Source organism: Thalassophryne amazonica, chromosome 10, assembly GCF_902500255.1.
Source record: "Thalassophryne amazonica chromosome 10, fThaAma1.1, whole genome shotgun sequence".
NCBI lineage: Eukaryota > Metazoa > Chordata > Actinopteri > Batrachoidiformes > Batrachoididae > Thalassophryne > Thalassophryne amazonica.
In genome coordinates, this window is record NC_047112.1 from 2,009,023 (window position 1) to 2,027,827 (window position 18,805).

An 18,805-nucleotide genomic window follows, 5' to 3' on the forward strand; every position below is an offset into this window, starting at 1 on the left:
CGGGGGCACATCAGAGATAGACCTTTGTTGGTCCACTCCCTCTGGGAAACTGAGGTTCCAGCAGCATTGTATAGGAGCACACAGGGCAAGAAGCACACAGAGTATCGAAAGTGAAAGTAAAAAAGAAAAACAATTTGCAGTATAAATACACAATATAAATACGAGACATACTGAATTCCTCATAAGAATTCATTTTGGAGACTTTATTACACACAACATTACACATCTGTCCACGCAGCCAAGTATCATGCTGGGGGTCAACAAGGTGGTCTGGAATTCCTCGTCTCTTAAGTGTGCTGGCGCTTTCACCTGTTCCTCTTCCTGTCGTGGGCACACAGCACTTAAAAGCACTGACTTCTCCCTTTTGCTTCCCCGCGAACACTGCGCCTGCTGGACTCTCCACCATGTTCTGGACAGATGTCCAAGGCTGAGATTAAGAAGTGTAAATGTCTTAAGTAATTGTAACGGAGGCCAGCAGGTGTCGCTGTGCAGATGTAGTTAGTAAACTTCACTCCCAACAGCTCAAAAAAAGGATTCTCTGGTCACAAGGACAGAGCCCTGGGTTTTAGCCTCTGGTTAGAGAGTCCGACTCCCATGCTGAGGATCATGAGTTCGCGTCCCGAGGGGAGCAAATGAGCGGAGTCAATAAGAACACAACGGAGAGTGCAGCTGCTACATAATATACATATGTATATTACTTACTGCACATTATCACTTATGTATCATGTTTACAAGGCTAAATTGTTTGCTCTGTGTTTACAAAGTTCAGTCTACTGAAATCAGGTTTTTTTTTTAAATAATGGTGGTGGTATTGATTTATTTTAAATGTTATATTTATTTGTTGTCATGTTTGGCGCAATTGTTAATCCAAAATTATTTATTTGTAGTTGTTTTCAAAACATTAATAAATTATTATTAAAATAATAACATTAATTTAATATTGGGAAGTTATTTTACTGACAAATTCTGAATTATTGTTCATTTCTGGGGGGGGACCAAATGGTTCGCACCGGCCCTGATCAGGTCAGAGAGAGAAAGAACGTTCCAAGACTGTACAAAGCAGAGAGAGAATAAAATGCAATGTAAATGTAAATTGTCAACACAAGAACATGACTTCCCCGCCCCAAACCATATTTACACGTGTGCAAACTTACAAAGTTTTCCAGCTAAAAGACCTGACAGAGGTACACACACAGCTCTCAGCACCTTATTACAACACATTATATTTATATATAGCATTTTACACACTGCTAAAAGACACTTTACAGAACAGATAAAATAACAAAGAACAAAGCAACTTTATTATAGAAAGATAAAAAAATAAACAAGAGTATAAAATTAAACATTAACTGTGCCTTGTGATGGAATCACTACGATGACCGCTCCAAGATGGCGGCCGCATTTCTTGTGCCTCAACAACCAATGCGGCGTCTGCTCTTTATGTCTATTCAATTATTTAGGTGTGGTCATTAAAAAAAAAAAAAAAAATCAGCAAGAGAGATGCCTTCTAAACTTTGAACCGAGAATTAAGAAAGTCCAAACCAAGTTTATTCTCTGGCTGCAAAGAGACCTGTTTTTAAGGTCGGGTCCGTCTATCCAAAGTTGAAGGAATCTCCAGATTAGTCTATGCTGCTTCTTCGCTTGACTCCGAAACGTTAAAAACAATTTATCAAATGCTTTTTCATTTTTTTATGGAAAAACGTAAACATTACATTCGTAAATCTGTTGTTATTAATACCTGCAAGAATGGGGGTCTTAACTTTTTAGAGTTCTCCATCTTAAATCAATTGGTTAAAATACTTTCTCCAAATTTTTTCGTCTTTATGGAATTTTACACCCAAATATGTTTTCAATCAAATTGGTGGACCCCCATTCTTCCTAGTCTGCAACTACCAAATAAACAAGATACCCCTGAAACTGGCAGAATACCATAAACAAGCATTGTTGTGATGGAAACTGGTCTTCAAACACAACTTCTCTCCTCACCATTATTACATCTGGAATAATGGTGACATTCTGCATAACAGAAAATGTTTATTTCTACAAAATTGGTTTGACAAAAATATCTTTTCTGTTTCACAACTAATCACTACCAATGGACAGTTTTTGTGTCATCAAGAATTCATTAGAAATTTTTCATTTTCTTTCTCTTTAAAGGAATTTAATCAGGTTACTAAAGCTATCCCAGCTGGAGTGATGATATTATGCAGAAATGTCTCTCAGCCATGTCTCTGTTGTCAATCCATGCAAAACTTACTGTGGGAAAATATGCTTTGCATGTCGCAGGAATGGCAACAGAGCAATACGTGCGTGATTTCAGATAGATATGGCAACAATGTTGTGTGTTGCTGCTGAAGAGGAGGTACTGCTGGCCCACCACCACAAGATGGCGCCCTGCTTGAAGTGCGGGCTTCAAGCACGAGAGGGCGTCGGAGCGACCGGGAGTGACAGCTGTCACTCATCATCCGTACCAGCTGTCACTCATCCACTACACATCACCACCACCATAAAGGCCGCACTGCAACTCCACCTCCCCGCCGAGAAATCAGCTACCATTCAGGTAATTTCTCTGCTGAACCTTATTCGAGCATTAGTCTGATCTCTTTTGCAGCTGTTTTCCTGGGACAGAGTCCTTGTCTGCTGAGTTGGCGTTTGGTGTGGACTGCGATGGCTTCGCCTCCCACCCCACCCAGATAAGTGGTTGTCTCAGGAGCTGCACGAGTGTGTGATTCGGAGGTGGAGGTTCTCCCTCCTAACTAAACACTGACTGTGGGATTACTGAGTGTGCGAACTCACACTCATCAGTACTGTTTCTGTTCTCTGCCAGCAGTACCGGGTCTGACTGCTGAAGACAGTGGCCACCTGGGGCGCAGGGCTTGGCGGCTCCGGTGTTCTTCAGCTCCGTTGGTGGTGGAAGCTGTGTGGGATCCGGCTCTTCTCTCGCCAGACGTCTTCTATCGTCGAGCCTGTCCACACGTCACCTGGTGTATAATTGACACCATATTGTTATTGTCTGTACTTCGTTGTGCGATTCACAACATTAAATTGTTACTTTTGGCTTATCCATTGTCCGTTCATTAACGCCCCCTGTTGTGGGTCCGTGTCACGTCACTTTCACAACAAACAAAGCCTTATGTAATTTCATACTGGAATACATTTGTTGTTGACCTTCCATGGGAAAAGATCTGGTTACTCCCCCAGAAATATGTGGTTACAAATAAAATCAATCTCCTTTAAAATTCTCTATAAGATCCTGTGAAACATTTTATGCTTAAATTCATAAAGGATATTGGCATAACTGTTCCTTTTGTTCTTATCAGCCTGAAACGGTGCCCCACTTATTTTGGTTCTGCACCAATACTAAAAAGTTTTGGCAAGATTGTGCTAGATTTTTATGCAACAAAAATACATGGGGATATCTGTTTGAAATACAAAGATATTATATTTGGTGTGTTTAAATGTAATGTAATCTAAGCATTTGTCATTAACTTCATTCTTATTCTTGGAAAATTCTATATCCATAAATGTAAATTCTCTAGTCAAAGCCAATCTTTCAATTATTCAACAAAGAATTTGAATTATATCTACTTTCAATTGTCTCTTCCGAAAATCAAAAGGCCTTAAAAATTATTAATATCTGCAATGCTTTTTCACTGATGGGCTGATATTGAATAGTTGTGCATTATATATTGAAAGACTCAAGGTAATGCACTTGTGTTGCAAATTGTGGTTTTTCTATATAGCCCAGTTGCTTTTGAGTTATTGTCAACGATGTTACTCAAGTGTGTGAGAACATTTGAAGGACGCCAGTCAGTCACTCATCCTGTTCTCTGGGCCTGTGACTGACACACAGTCTGTGTGCAGGTCTTCTGTGAAGCCCAACATGTACTTTGTGTAAGTTTGGCAGTTTCCCCCCGTAGTATATCGGACACAGAAACATTGTACGCTTGGAATTCAAGCTACTTCTATTGTTGTGAGCAATGTACAGAGGTACTCTTGAATTGTAATTGTAAAATAAAGGTGTTCAATAAAAAAATATTTGGCGTGTATTCGGAGTTTCCCATAATGCCCCAGGCGGCCGTGGTGCCAGCAGAGTTCCGCTGTCTTCTTGATTAGCAGGCTAGGCACGTTCAGTGCACTGCTGCCCCCTCAGGTCATAAGACACAGAACACCTATTAAACGTCAATGAGATAGAGACAAGTTGAGAGGGTTATCTAGAGTTGAGAGGGTTATCTAGAGGAGGTGTAGCACCTGTCTTGTTGTCCACGCTTCACGAGCTGTGTTTGCTGAAACGATCTCTCGCCTGAGCCACGGACTGCCACACAGCATGAGATTTCACCACTGCAACACATCATATGAAGTAAGTCACTAGACTTACTTACAAGGGCTGCTCCCTTCTTTGCACTCGGGGTCGCCACAGCAAATCCAAGGTGGATCTGCATGCTGATTTGGCACAGGTTTTACGCCGGATGTCCTTCCTGATGCAACTCCACATTGCAGGGGTGGGATTTGAACCCGGAACCTTCTGAACTGAAACCAAGCACATTAACCACTTGGCCACCATAGTCTGATTCTATGTGGTTCCACATGCCTGGATCACTGTTCAATAAAGTTGGAGGATTTGATTTTCTTTTAAAATGTGATTAAAACTTTCAAAATTTCATAAACAGATTCTTCACTTTTGGAAAATTATATTTATCCATAATTTTTCACCTCACGGAGCAACCTTATGGAATAACAGAGTTATTAACATCAATAGAAAATCACTTTTTAAGAAGGACTGGTATGAGAGAGACATTTGATTTGTTACTGATATAATGGATGGGGATGGTGAATTTTTGAATCATAGTGTCTTTTCATCTAAATATAAGTTAAATTGTTCTCAGTATGAATATAACAAAATCTGCAAAGCTGTCCCCCTGCCTTTGATTAGATTGATACAAAATATTCAGAAGAATTCTAATGCTAGATCTCATTTACCTCAGTTAATTATAGATGAAATTCACATAAACAATCAGAAATGTGATAACAGATTTGTTAGTGTAGCCTTTAAAGTAGAGCTATTCCATAACTTCAACGGAGCCTTGTTCAGAATAACTGATGAAGTGTCCTTGTCAGTTATGGAAAAGGCTCACACAAAATTTGTGAAGTGGCCTGTTTCACCTAAGGTAAAAGAAACCCACTTTAAAATAATAAATAAAATCTATCCAGTTGCTGATTTCCTTAAAAGAAGATTTGGGTTTGAAGTAGAGCCTTGTGCCTTCTGTAATGTAGCTGAGGAAACCTTAGAACATATGTTTTATTTATGCCCTGTATCTAGGAACTTTTGGCTGAGTGGTTATCTGTGAAAATAATTGATATGTTACCTTTTGTCATCTCTCACATTCTTTTTTTTATATGGACAATCTAAGGTCTTCTATTTCTGATGTGGTAAATATTGTCATACTCATGGGTAAATATTACATTCATAGTTGTAAATGGAGAAACAATAAGCCCTACATTGTTGGTTTTGTTAATGACTTTAAATTATTTTTCTTGTCTCTCCAAAAAGTGAAATCTAAGCTGGCGTGTAAAATCCACAAGGATATAAACTCTATGTTACTTTTAGGAAATGACCTTGCTCCTTATCTGTCACTGGGCCCTTGAGGGCCCACTGCCCTTTTGAATTTGTTCTTGTTTGTTTTTATTTTTGTCTGTTTTTGTTTGAATATTTGTCTTGACTACGAGATGTTGTAATTCCATTTCTTCTTAATTAGTTAAGGAAAAAAAAAAAAACCCTCCAACCTGTACTCTGAACAGACCAAGGCAACCCTGGTTGGGAGCATGTGGCGCAGGTTTCAGAACAGGCACGCCCCCTGCTGGAAAGCCATGGCTGCCCTGGCTGGTATCTGCATGTTTTTTTTTTTGTTTTTTTTAATCTCTTTCTATTTCTCATGATAATACTGAGAACGTTATTGTGACCTTGTTTTTGTTCGTTTACTGTTTGTTATTGCATTTGTTGAAATAAAGTTTTTGAAAAAAAAACCTGACGGTTCATCTTGGAGGGTTGAAGCGCTCAGTGGAAAGTGCATGTTGTGCGCACGTTAATTGTACACGTGTGGTCTGCTCAGTGCCACATTGATCTCTACATATCACTGGATCGCTCACTGGTCAATATTTTTGAAACAAACCGGCCGCCATATTACCACTCCCATGTTCCGCTCCTGAACGCTCTTTTCTGTTGATCTTTAATGAGGCGCACATAAACTTTATTCTTTGTAATTTTGTTAAAAAATACCTTCATGTGCAGCTATAAACTGCACAAATCGCCAGATCAAAGTCTGTGGACGAACATTTCACCTGTGAGTATGATTGAAATGGGAAGTAATGAACAACAATTTGAAGAGTTCTATCCCTTATTCCAGCAGGCAAAGATAATAATAATAATATTAAGTGGCTTATTAACTCAACATGTGTAGTCACATGTTGAGTTTTGTGTTGGACGAACTATTTTTAAGACATTTATTAGGTCTAGTTGTGCATCGTTTTGGAGCTTTGGGTCTTGTTGCTGCGAGCTTTATTACTTATATTAGTCTGAAGCTCACAGAGCTGTGTGGAATAAATGTTCTCACTGCAGAGAAAACTAGTTAAGTGGTTTATTCTTTTAGTGCAACTATTAAAAAAAATCCACTATTTCTGTGTTATCCATCTGCTTTTGTTCATGATATGGTGCAAATACACACACACACACACACACACACACATCTCTCTGTCTCTCTCATGATTCCACAACACTTGTACAAAGTTTGATTAAAGAAAGATCATTTTCAGAACTGAGTATTTGTCCCAGTGAGATATGAGTAAGTGAGAATAGAAGGGAATAAATTGTCAAAGTAATCAAGGGATCAATCTAACATTAACCAAAGAACAAGAACAAGTAAATGAGAGAATCAGCTGCGTTATTTCTAGAAATTGTTGACGTTCTAATAAGCTAGGTGCGGTAATATATACAGATCAATGTGGGACTATGAGCGATCCAGTAATATATACAGATCAATGTGGGACCATGAGCGATCCAGTAATATATACAGATCAATGTGGGACCATGAGCGATCCAGTAATATATATACAGATCAATGTGGGACCATGAGCGATCCAGTAATATATATACAGATCAATGTGGGACTATGAGCGATCCAGTAATATATACAGATCAATGTGGGACCATGAGCGATCCAGTAATATATACAGATCAATGTGGGACCATGAGCGATCCAGTAATATATATACAGATCAATGTGGGACCATGAGCGATCCAGTAATATATATACAGATCAATGTGGGACCATGAGCGATCCAGTAATATATATACAGATCAATGTGGGACCATGAGCGATCCAGTAATATATACAGATCAATGTGGGACCATGAGCGATCCAGTAATATATATACAGATCAATGTGGGACCATGAGCGATCCAGTAATATATATACAGATCAATGTGGGACTATGAGCGATCCAGTAATATATACAGATCAATGTGGGACTATGAGCGATCCAGTAATATATACAGATCAATGTGGGACCATGAGCGATCCAGTAATATATACAGATCAATGTGGGACCATGAGCGATCCAGTAATATATACAGATCAATGTGGGACCATGAGCGATCCAGTAATATATACAGATCAATGTGGGACCATGAGCGATCCAGTAATATATACAGATCAATGTGGGACCATGAGCGATCCAGTAATATATACAGATCAATGTGGGACCATGAGCGATCCAGTAATATATACAGATCAGCGGGTGAAACCTTCGGGAGCGCGCGGTCATGGCGGGTTGCGTGCTCGAGAGATGTTCGTTCTTCGTGCAGAAAAAGAATCGTTTCTGTAAAATGATCGTCGGAAAAGAGAAACGTTTCTGCGGAGAACACGCTGTTGTGGTGAGTTCACTGCCCCGTTCACCACCGTCAAATCAACCGACTTTACACTTTAAATCAAATCAAACGTTCACATTACAGAGATAAAAAAAAAGGGTAAAATCAAACTGAAAGTTTCTCCATTGTAGTCTCGTCTGGTCTCGGTCAAAGACTGCTGCACTCTGACCTTCTTCGTCACACAAACAGTTTTTTACTTCCGCAAAGAGTGACGTCATGCATATCTTATAAAATTAAGCAATATTAAACTTAAGAAAATAACATTACTAAATAAGTAGCAGCAAGTATTTACAAATATTAAAACTAAACATTATGCAGTACAAATTAAATGATTCACTATTTTCTATTATGGCTCTAACACGCCCGGCCCCTAATTGTGTAGGTATTGGGGCTACATCAATTACTCAAAGCAAATAGAGCCATTCAAATTCTTAGTTTAGTATTCTAAATTCTGAACTTAAACTATGAATGAATTCTCAATCATTCTTTACAGTCCTTAATGTCTGTTCATACTGCTTCCTGCAACAAACATAACTTGGTTACAGGTCTTTCCAGGACACTGCTCTTCGTCTGCACTTGCACACTTCGAACCTGGCCTCTGGAATCCGGCATTGTCTCGATGATGCGGCCTAGCATCCAAGAGCTTCATGGACCTGAAGGATCCACAATTAGAACACTGTCATTCACTGCAAAGTTTCTTTTCACCTTGGACCAGCGCTGACGTTCTTGCAGCAAGGGCAAGTACTCTGTGGTCCATCTGTGCCAGAACAGGTCACACAGGTATTGAATCTGTCTCCAACGTCTTCTCCCATACACATCATTCCTCTCAAAGATCCCTGGTGGTACCGCAGGCTTTGCTTTCATCAGCAGTAGATGGTTTGGAGTGAGTGGTTCGAGATCATTTGGATCTTCTGACATCTTTGTCAAGGGTCTGCTGTTGATTATGGACTCAACTTCACACAACAGTGTGTGTAATCCATCATCATCCAAAATTTGTTGCTTCAGTAAAGCTCCAAACACCTTCCTTACCGTCCTTATCTGGCGTTCCCAGATGCCTCCTTGGTGGGAGGCACCAGGCGGATTAAAGTTCCATTCAATTCCTCCTTTCAGCATTTCTTCTTTGATCTTGGAGTCATCGATGTTCTGTATAGCTTCTCGCAACTCTCTTTCTGTGCCAATGAAATTTGTTCCATTGTCCGATCGGATAACAGACACCTGCCCTCTTCTACTGATGAAGCGGCGCAATGCGTTGATGCACGCATCGGTGTCTACAGAGTGTGCAACCTCTATATGGATCGCTCTCATGGTCAAACAAGTAAACAAGTAAACATATCTCTTTACCATGGCTCGTCCTCTTTTCACTTGGAACGGCCCAAAATAATCAACCCCAGTAAATGTAAAGGGTGGGTTGTCTGGTATCAGCCTCTGCGCTGGCAAATCTGCCATCTTTTGTTCGCCAGCTTTTGCGTACAGCCTTCGACAGGTGTAGCAATTTGAGATCATCTTTCTTATGGTAGAGTTTGCATGCAGAATCCAATACTTCTGTCTGAGCTTAGCCAGAACATGGTTCCGTCCACAGTGTCCGACCTGATGGTGAGTATGTTGGAGAATAATATTGGAAATCTTGAGGTCTTTGTGCAAGATGGCTGGATGCTTAGCCTCCTCTGGCATCGCCGCCCGACATAACCTTCCTCCAACTCTCAACACTCCTTCATCAAGGTATGGATCCAGCTTGTATATGTGGCTGCTCTTTCTGACTTGGTTCTTTCCTTGCAGCAGGGTCTTGATCTCCTCTCCATATTTCAGCTGTTGACTGTAGCAAATCAAATCATGTTCAGCATTTGTCAAATCTTGAGCTATGGCACCTTGCTGTTTGCCATCTGATGCACTTTGTGTTTTGTAGTTCTGCTCTTTTGTGGCTCAAGTCCAGCAGGATCCTTTTGAGATGAGTGAAACATGCTACTGCCTTCTTTAAACGGTGCCAGTCAGAATAATACGCAATGAGTTTGCCCAAAGCAGATTCATCCTTTTCAATTCTGATGACAAAAGACACAGCATTTCCTTTAATCTCTGGATCATCTCCTGGCAAAGAACTTGATTTGTCTGTCCTGACAGGCCACTCCTCGCAGGGTCTCAGTAGGAACGAGGGTCCTTCAATCCAGTTCTCACATCTCCTAAGATTCTCTGCCGTCAAACCTCTTGAGACATGGTCTGCGGGATTCTCTAGTGAATTCACAAACCTCCACTGTGATGGCTTGGAGGCCTCTCAATCAATGCACTCCAAGAATAGTGTTAGTGAGGTTTGGTCCTTGAAGTAACTGACCATTCAGGGAAAATCCTTGGTAGGACACATTGCAGTCGAACACCACCCGTATCTTATTCTTCTTGGGGTGATAAACACCATGGTGAGGTGTATACCACACCCTTGATACCACTCCGTCTGGCTGCAACTCATCCTCTGGTACTCGTTCAGCATATCCCTTGTCAAGAATGCTGTCCATAAATCCTGTGTAATCGCTGTGAAACTGAGGGTTTTTTGTGAGTTTCCTTTTCAGGCCTAGCAACCTCTGCATTGCTATGCATTTGTTGTCTGGCACCTGAATCTTCTCATCTTTCAGTGGCAATCCTATGTGGTAATGACTACCTTTGAACTCCAAGGACTTCGTCACTGATCGCATGAATTGATGATCCTTCTGAGACATTTCTGTCTTATCCTCATATCTTCTTTCAGGAAAATCTGTGTTAAACTGCTGAACTAGCAATCCTCAATGGTTTCCACCGATATGCGATTCGCTATGCAGGTTTGCAGAGTGCCAGGAGTCAGGCTTGTGCTATTTTGTCTTGGGCCATTCACGATCCAGCCTAGCACTGTCTACACCGCATACGGACCGTCATCGCTGCTGTTCAGCACTTTCCATGGTTCCATGGCTTTATAGGCGTTCACACCTATCAGAAGTCCAACATCTGCTTCCAATGGTGGTAGACAAACCTCAGACAGATAAGGCCACTTACTTAGATCTTGTTGCTTGGGTATGTTGCCTTTCTTCACAGGTATGTGTTGCTGTGTCAGCACCCTTGGCAGATCGATGTATGTGGTTCCTTCTAATGCACACACTTCCAAGTCAGTTATGACATGTCCGTGCGTCTTCTTCTGTTGCCCCATGGTACACAGTAAGAAGTCTGTCTTTTTGCCTCTGACATTAAGCTTGTGCATCATATCTTCTGTACAAAATGTAGTGGTGCTACCAGGGTCTAAAAACGCATACGTCTTCACAATTTTGTCACTTCTCTTGGATTTCACCTTTACTGGTACTACTGATAATATGCACTTGCTGTCGCCGGCCCCAGTAGAGCCACAAGTTTCTTGCTCCAGGGACAGAAGAGCATTCAACACTGTAGGACTGCTAGCATTAGTATTCCCATTAGAACCACTGTCTTCTTTTGCCTTATGCAGTACGGTTGGATGTTTGTAGGCACATTCTGCACACGTCAGTCTTCTCTTACAATCTTTACTTAGGTGTCCTTTGTTGAGACATCCATAGCAAAGTCCTTTGCTTTTCAGGAACTGTATTCTTTCTGGAAACTCCTGTTCTTTAAACTTGTCACATGAGCCGAGTGTGTGTGCCTTCTCACAGTACAGACAAGCCTTTTCTGCAGCGTCAGTGGACTTGACCGTATTCTGCTGTTCCTTTTTCTTAACAGGCTGTGTGCGTTCTTTCACAACAGGGGAAACACCTGTAGCAAAGTTGGCACCTTTCATATCACTCTTCTTAGCGCTCTTTGCAGCTGACTTAGGCTTGGCTTTTGCATCAAAGGTTACATCCTGAATGTCACCGAAGAGTGGGTCATTCATAACTTGTGCGTGCAAATCAATGAAGTCGACTAGGTCTACAAACCTTGCTCGTCTTTTGTGCCGCACTTGTAAGTCGAACACAGTGTTCCTCCACCGCTCTCTGAGCTTGTAGGGAAGTTTAGAAATCACTGTTCTCATATTGCTCAGATTGTCCATCTCTTCCATAAATTCAATGTCAGTCATGGTATTTCTACACCCAGTGAGATACAGTGCATACGTCTTCAAACCCTTGGCGTCGTCAGCTTTGATCTGTGGCCATTTAAGTGCTTTGTCAAGATAAGCCGTGGCTATCTTCAGTTCGTTGCCATAATGGTACTGAAGCAGTCTCTTGGCTTCTTTAAGCCCTCTATCTGGCCGCATATGTTCACAACTGCGGACAAGGTCTCTCGGTTCGTCACTTGTGTATTGCTCTAAGTAGAACAGTCTATCCTGATCACTTTTTGTCTTCGTTTCTATCGCACTTTCAAATGCCCTCATAAAGGATCTGTATTCAAGTGGATCTCCAGAGAACACTGGAACCTCTCTTTGAGGCAGCTGGGATAAGCTTTGTTGCATGACTAGTAGCTCTGTTACTTCATTCTGGCGTTGTATTATCCTATGAAGGTCCCTCTCAGGGCCACTAGGCTGTGGGTTACTGGAGCCAGGAATTGGCTTAGCTGATGCACTTGTCTTACTGCGTGCGCCAGGTGTCTGTACCAATGACCTCGGCTGAGGTACAGGTTCTCTTTCCTCTTTCAATGTGAAATCAGAAAAACCAGTTCTGTTCATATTCCTGTGTGGCTGATAGTGACCACTCATGCCATTACGAGTCTCTTCATATTCATTTAGTATTTCCAATCTGGCAGTAGAAGCTGCAGGCTCTGCCTCCATCTCAACATCTTCACGTTTGGCCTTTAACTTTAATTCTTCAGCATCTATTTCTTGTTTTTTCTTTAATGCATCTGCACGCGCTAGCAATGCTGCATGCTCTGCCTTGGCCTTAACATGTGCTGAGCTAGTTGTAGATCGTGCTGTAGAGCTGTGTCTACTTCTAGCACCAAGTGTGAAGGTGGCTGACACACTGTCTTGTGGCTTAATACCATCAATCAAATCCTCTTCAATATGTCCTTTACATGTTTCAGAGACCCGTGTTTCAGTTTCAGCCATAAATTTCTCAAATGCTTCATATTCAGAATCAGAAGAAGTTTATTGCCATTGCCAGTGAACAGGATTCACAGACTAGGAATTTGCTTCGGTACAATGGTGCAACATTAAGAAGAGATAAAATGCTAAGATAAAATATAACATATGTGTCAAAATAACATTAAAAAAAAGAAATATGAAAGGCTGTGTGCAACAGAAAAACAGAGAAACATAAAAAACAGTGCAGTGGGAGGAGTGCAATTAAAAACCAAAGTACACTGTCTAAAGTGACCCGTGATAAAATGATAAAGTGACAGAGTTAAGCTTAAGGTGACTGAGTTATGAGGAGTTCATGAGTCTAACGGCAGAGGGGAAGAAACTGTTCTTATGGCGGGAGGTTCTGGTCCGGATGGACCGTAGCCTCCTGCCCGAGGGAGTGGTTTGAACAGACCGTGTGCAGGGTGAGAAGGGTCAGCTGTGATCCGACCTGCTCGGCCCAGAGTCCTGGAGACGTGCAGGTCGTGGAGAGATGGAAGGCTACAGCCGATCACCTTCTCAGCAGAGGCCACAATGCGCTGCAGTCTGTGTCTGTCCCTGGCTGTGGCCCCGGCGTACCACACCGTGATGGAGGAGCAGAGGATGGACTCGATGATGGCCGTGTAGAACTGCACCATCAGCTGGACAGGCAGCTTGGCCTTCTTCAGCTGCCGCAGGAAGTACATCCTCTGCTGGGCCTTCTTGATGAGGGAGCTGATGGTTGACTCCCACTTGAGGTCCTGGGTGATGGTGGTGCCGAGGAAGCGGTGACAGACCACAGTGGTGATGGGGCTGTGGCTTTCCTGAAGTCCACAATCATCTCCACTGTTTTCTGGGCGTTGAGCTCCAAGTTGTTGCTGCTGCACCAGGTCACCAGCCGGTCCACCTCCCTCCTGTAGGCAGACTCATCCCCATCCGAAATGAGTCCGATGAGGGTGGTGTCGTCCGCAAACTTGATGAGCTTTACAGAGTCGTGGCTGGAGGTGCAGCAGTTAGTGTAGAGGGAGAAGAGCAGAGGGGAAAGGACACAGCCCTGTGGAGATCCTGTGCTGAGAGCCCGAGTGTTCGAGACATTTTTTCCCAGCCTCACACGCTGACTCCGGTCCGTCAGGAAGTCTGTGATCCACCTGCAGGTGGAGTTGGGCACGTGGAGCAGAGAAAGCTTGTCCTGGAGCAAAGCTGGAAGGATGGTGTTGAATGCAGAGCTGAAGTCCACAAACAGGATCCTAGCGTAGGTTCCTGGGGAGTCCAGGTGCTGCAGGATGGAGTGCAGGGCCAGCTTTATGGCGTCATCTATAGACCTGTTGGCTCTGTAGGCAAACTGCAGGGGGTCCAGGAGGGGGTCGGTGATGGACTTCAGGTGGGATAAAACCAGGCGTTCGAAGGTCTTCATGACTACAGACGTGAGAGCCACAGGCCTGTAGTCATTAAGTCCAGTGACGTGTGGTTTCTTGGGGACTGGAACTATGATTGAGGACTTGAAACAGACTGGAACATGGCATGACTCCAGGGAGGTGTTGAAGATCCCCGTGAAGACTGGGGCCAGCTCATCAGCGCAGTGTCTCAGGGTGGCAGGAGAGACACAGTCTGGGCCCGGGGCCTTACGTGGATTCAGCCTTTTGAAATGTCTCCTCACGTCCTCCTCTTGGACCGAGAGGGCAACAGGGGGAGTGGGGAGGGCAGCAGTGAGAGGGGGGAGGTCCAGAGTGTTTGAATATCCAGTTGTGTGGGGGGTGGGGAGGTGTGAGTCCTTGTCTTCAAAGCGTGAATAGAATAGACATTCAGGTCGTTGGCCAGCTTCATGTCGTCAATATTTAGGAAAATACCAATTTGACTGGTCATCTTCTCTTTCAGTTTCAGGTAAATTCTGAATTACTTCATCATTGGCATCTTTAAATTCACATAATATGCGATGAAAGCCATGTGACATTTCAGTTTTAATTATTTCCACATTATCTTCAACTTCTTTCATTTGCTGAATATCACGTATCTTGCGAGTGAGCAATGCCAATTTCCCTTGTCTCCTATTGCGCAGCCTATTCAACTTGTCTTCTTTGGCTGATTCTGTGGGCTTAGGCGCCCTCTTCTGGCTAGCAGTGGAATCCACGTTTTCATTTGCTGAGTCATCTGCCATTTTATGCTAGTGCACATCAACTGTCTACATTCACTGGAACTTCGACAATTTCTCTGTCTTCTAAATGTTCACAAATCCTCTTGTGATAAGACACATTCAGAGTGCAACAAGCATTCAAATATCAAGCTTCTTATGAAAACGAGTTCAGCATTACTTTCCAATAGCAACAGGGATGGGCAAGGTTACTGTAGCATGCTCATCTTAGCATTCAGACATGAAAGGCATTTTTCCGCATCTATCGTCGTCTTCAATATTCCAAAGGTAACGACCGGTAGAACAGTCCACTTGAATGAAATTCTGTTTACCTGCCTTTAGAATGCAGTCGGGTAGATGAAGGCTCCATTTTTCCTCTAGAAGCAACTTCTGTTCCACCACGAGTCGTCCATGAGCCAGTCTTTGACTAATGTAGGTGCAGTTTCTTCAACTCTTGTTTTATGACTAGTTCTTTGAGCTTAAGTCCATGACGCGAGTCTTCTGTTAAAGTTCAAACTGTTTTACTAAAGAAAACCGTTCACATTACAGAGACAAAAAAAAAGGGTAAAATCAAACTGAAAGTTTCTCCATTGTAGTCACGTCTCGTCTCGGTCAAAGACTGCTGCACTCTGACCTTCTTGTCACACAAACAGTTTTTTACTTCAGCAAAGAGTGACGTCATGCATATCTTAATAAAATTAAGCAATATTAAACTTAAGAAAATAACATTACTAAATAAGTAGCAGCAAGTATTTACAAATATTAAAACTAAACATTATGCAGTACAAATTAAATTATTCACTATTTTCTATTATGGCTCTAACACATACAATAATTACAGAAAAACCCCAACGGTCAAAACGACCCCCTGTGAGCAAGCACTTGGCTACAGTGGGAAGGAAAAACTCCCTTTTAACAGGAAGAAACCTCCAGCAGAACCAGGCTCAGGGAGGGGCAGTCTTCTGCTGGGACTGGTTGGGGCTGAGGGAGAGAACCAGGAAAAAGACATGCTGTGGAGGGGAGCAGAGATCAATCACTAATGATTAAATGCAGAGTGGTGCATACAGAGCAAAAAGAGAAGCCTTCAGGCTCCTCTCCTGTGGAACCAGCTCCCAATTCAGATCAGGGAGACAGACACCCTCTCTACTTTTATGATTAGGCTTAAAACTTTCCTTTTTGCTAAAGCTTATAGTTAGGGCTGGATCAGGTGACCCTGAACCATCCCTTAGTTATGCTGCTATAGACGTAGACTGCTGGGGGGTTCCCATGATGCACTGTTTCTCTTTTTGCTCTGTATGCACCACTCTGCATTTAATCATTAGTGATTGATCTCTGCTCCCCTCCACAGCATGTCTTTTTCCTGGTTCTCTCCCTCAGCCCCAACCAGTCCCAGCAGAAGACTGCCCCTCCCTGAGCCTGGTTCTGCTGGAGGTTTCTTCCTGTTAAAAGGGAGTTTTTCCTTCCCACTGTAGCCAAGTGCTTGCTCACAGGGGTCGTTTTGACCGTTGGGGTTTTACATAATTATTGTATGGCCTTGCCTTACAATATAAAGCGCCTTGGGGCAACTGTTTGTTGTGATTTGGCGCTATATATAAAAAAATTGATTGATTGATAAGGGAAGCATTTATAAAGTGAATAAAATTGGTCCTAGCACAGAACCTTGTGGAACTCCATAATTAACCTTAGTCTGTGAAGAAGATTCCCCATTTACATGAACAAATTGTAATCTATTAGATAAATATGATTCAAACCACCGCAGCACAGTGCCTTTAATACCTATGGCATCTGGAGACAAGATAGCGCCTGTGTGTGTTCCGGCTGCTGCTTGCCTGTTACCATGTCGTTTTTCTGTTATTTTCCTGATTGTGTGTGCTGTCATATCAGCTTTGATGGATAGCGATTGCGTGAGTGCAATACAGATTTATGATCGCGACTCTTTTTTTAAAATTAAAGAGACAATGGAATGCCTCTTTCATGACTGGGATAGCTACAAGCAAACTTTCCCACCTCCATTTGTGTGTTCCCCCTCCTCCCGGGAATACCTGATGTGGCGATGTCCAGGTAGTCCGAAAAAGAGGAGAAGAGGCTGCAGAGCGGGTGTCCAGGTTCGGATCAGACGAGGAGTGTGGCGTGTGGCTCGTGGATACCGGAGTTACAGGTGGCTTCGTCCAGTTCCACTCTTGCAGGGCCATACGGTTGGCGGTGCGGCCCTGTTCATGCATCCCACCACTCCTCTGTGTTGCAGGACTCAGCCTGGACATCACTGGGTCCCCGACGGACGAGTCGCTTGGGTCCCGGGTCCGTCCTTGTTTTCCGTGTTTACATCTCGGGAGCAGCGTGGGTTTCGCCGGTACAGTGGTGCCTCACGTGACCGTGGGAGATGTCTGCAGCCTATCCCGCTGTGTTCAGCGGACTCGACTACCGCCTCATTGTTGAGTCGGATTGGATTATTGAATGCGTGCTCTATTTCAAATAAAGCGTTCTCCATTAATGAGCTTTTTGTCAGGAAAAACTTGGACTTTCTTTTCCTCACAGAAACGTGGCAGAGGGAAAATGAATGCATCCATTTAAATGAGCTCTGTCCTGCGGGTTGCTTAGTGGTGGGTAAGCCCCGCCCCTGTACCGGGACCGGTACACATGCAGACTGTCGGATACGAGCCACGCCCCCTCTTTTGAGGCGCTCATGATGGAAGTTGGTTCCTCACATAAATTTTATAGTATTTTGATCTATCGACCTCCTGGCCCTGCTGGGACTTTTCTTAAGGCTTTTACTGACTTTTTATCATCTATAATTAGATTGGAAAAGGTCTTAATTTTGGGTGATTTTAATTTCCAGATTGATGTTGATTCTTCTACTTCAGCAAGAGAGCTTATAACTATGACAGAGGCTTTTAATTTTAAACAGTATGTGTCAGGTCCCACTCACAACAAGGGTCACACGTTGGATCTGGTTTTTGCACTGGGCCTGGAAATTACCAATGTATGTGTGGAGGATGTTCTTCTGAGTGACCATTGTTGTGTTTTCTTTGATGTGATGGTGCCATCTGAGCCTCGACCTGTTTCTACTAAGGCAGAAAGGAGAATTATCACAGAGACAACAGCTACGCTTTTCTGTGATAAATTCAACCCTTTACTTTTTAGTAATCTCACTGAAACTGATTGTTTTATGAGTAGCTTTAACAGCCACTGTGCCACTATCTTGGATCAAGTGGCACCACTCAAGGCTGATAAAGCTCCTCGTGAAAGTTTCTGTCCTTGGATAAATGATGGGATTATGACTCTAAGGAGAACATGTCGCCAGATTGAACGCCTATGGAAGTCAACAAAACTGGAGGTTCACAGGCTACATTTAAGAGACTTAATATCTTCCTTAAATAAGATGATAGAGGAGGCCAGGACGAGTTATTTTAATCGCCTGATTGCCTCCAATAAAATAAATCCTAAAGTGCTTTTTGACACAATCAGCTCTCTTGTGTCACCTGCTGCCGTCACTCCTGTTCTCTCTAAAACTAGTTGTGAGGAGTTCCTGGATTTCTTTATTGATAAGGTTAGAGTTATAAAGGACAACCTGTCTCCATGCCATGGTCCCCAGCAGTGGGAACCTCCCACTCAGTGCTGGGCCTCATTTCAGCCTGTTACTGTAGAGGACATCTCAACCATCATGAATAAAGTGAAGCCATCCTCTGGTATTTTGGATGTTCTTCCGTTTAAACTGTTTGTGAATGTATTTGACTCCATCGGGCCCTACATTGCTAAAATGTTT

The 18,805-nt window shown here is 42.8% G+C and overlaps 1 protein-coding gene across 2 annotated transcripts in view; it reads left to right on the forward strand.

Moving 5' to 3' along the window:
- The first annotated feature begins 7,774 nt into the window (after positions 1-7,774).
- trmt13 (tRNA methyltransferase 13 homolog) overlaps positions 7,775-18,805 on the forward strand; it is a 45,602-nt gene continuing 34,571 nt past the window's right edge. Inside the window, exon 1 of one of the 2 annotated variants that reach the window (XM_034179287.1) lies at positions 7,775-7,930. In XM_034179287.1, the coding sequence (XP_034035178.1) occupies positions 7,820-7,930 (111 nt within the window). In that variant the 5' untranslated portion in view covers positions 7,775-7,819. The remainder of the gene's footprint in view (positions 7,931-18,805) is intronic. The other variant, XM_034179288.1, reaches the window with a different exon arrangement.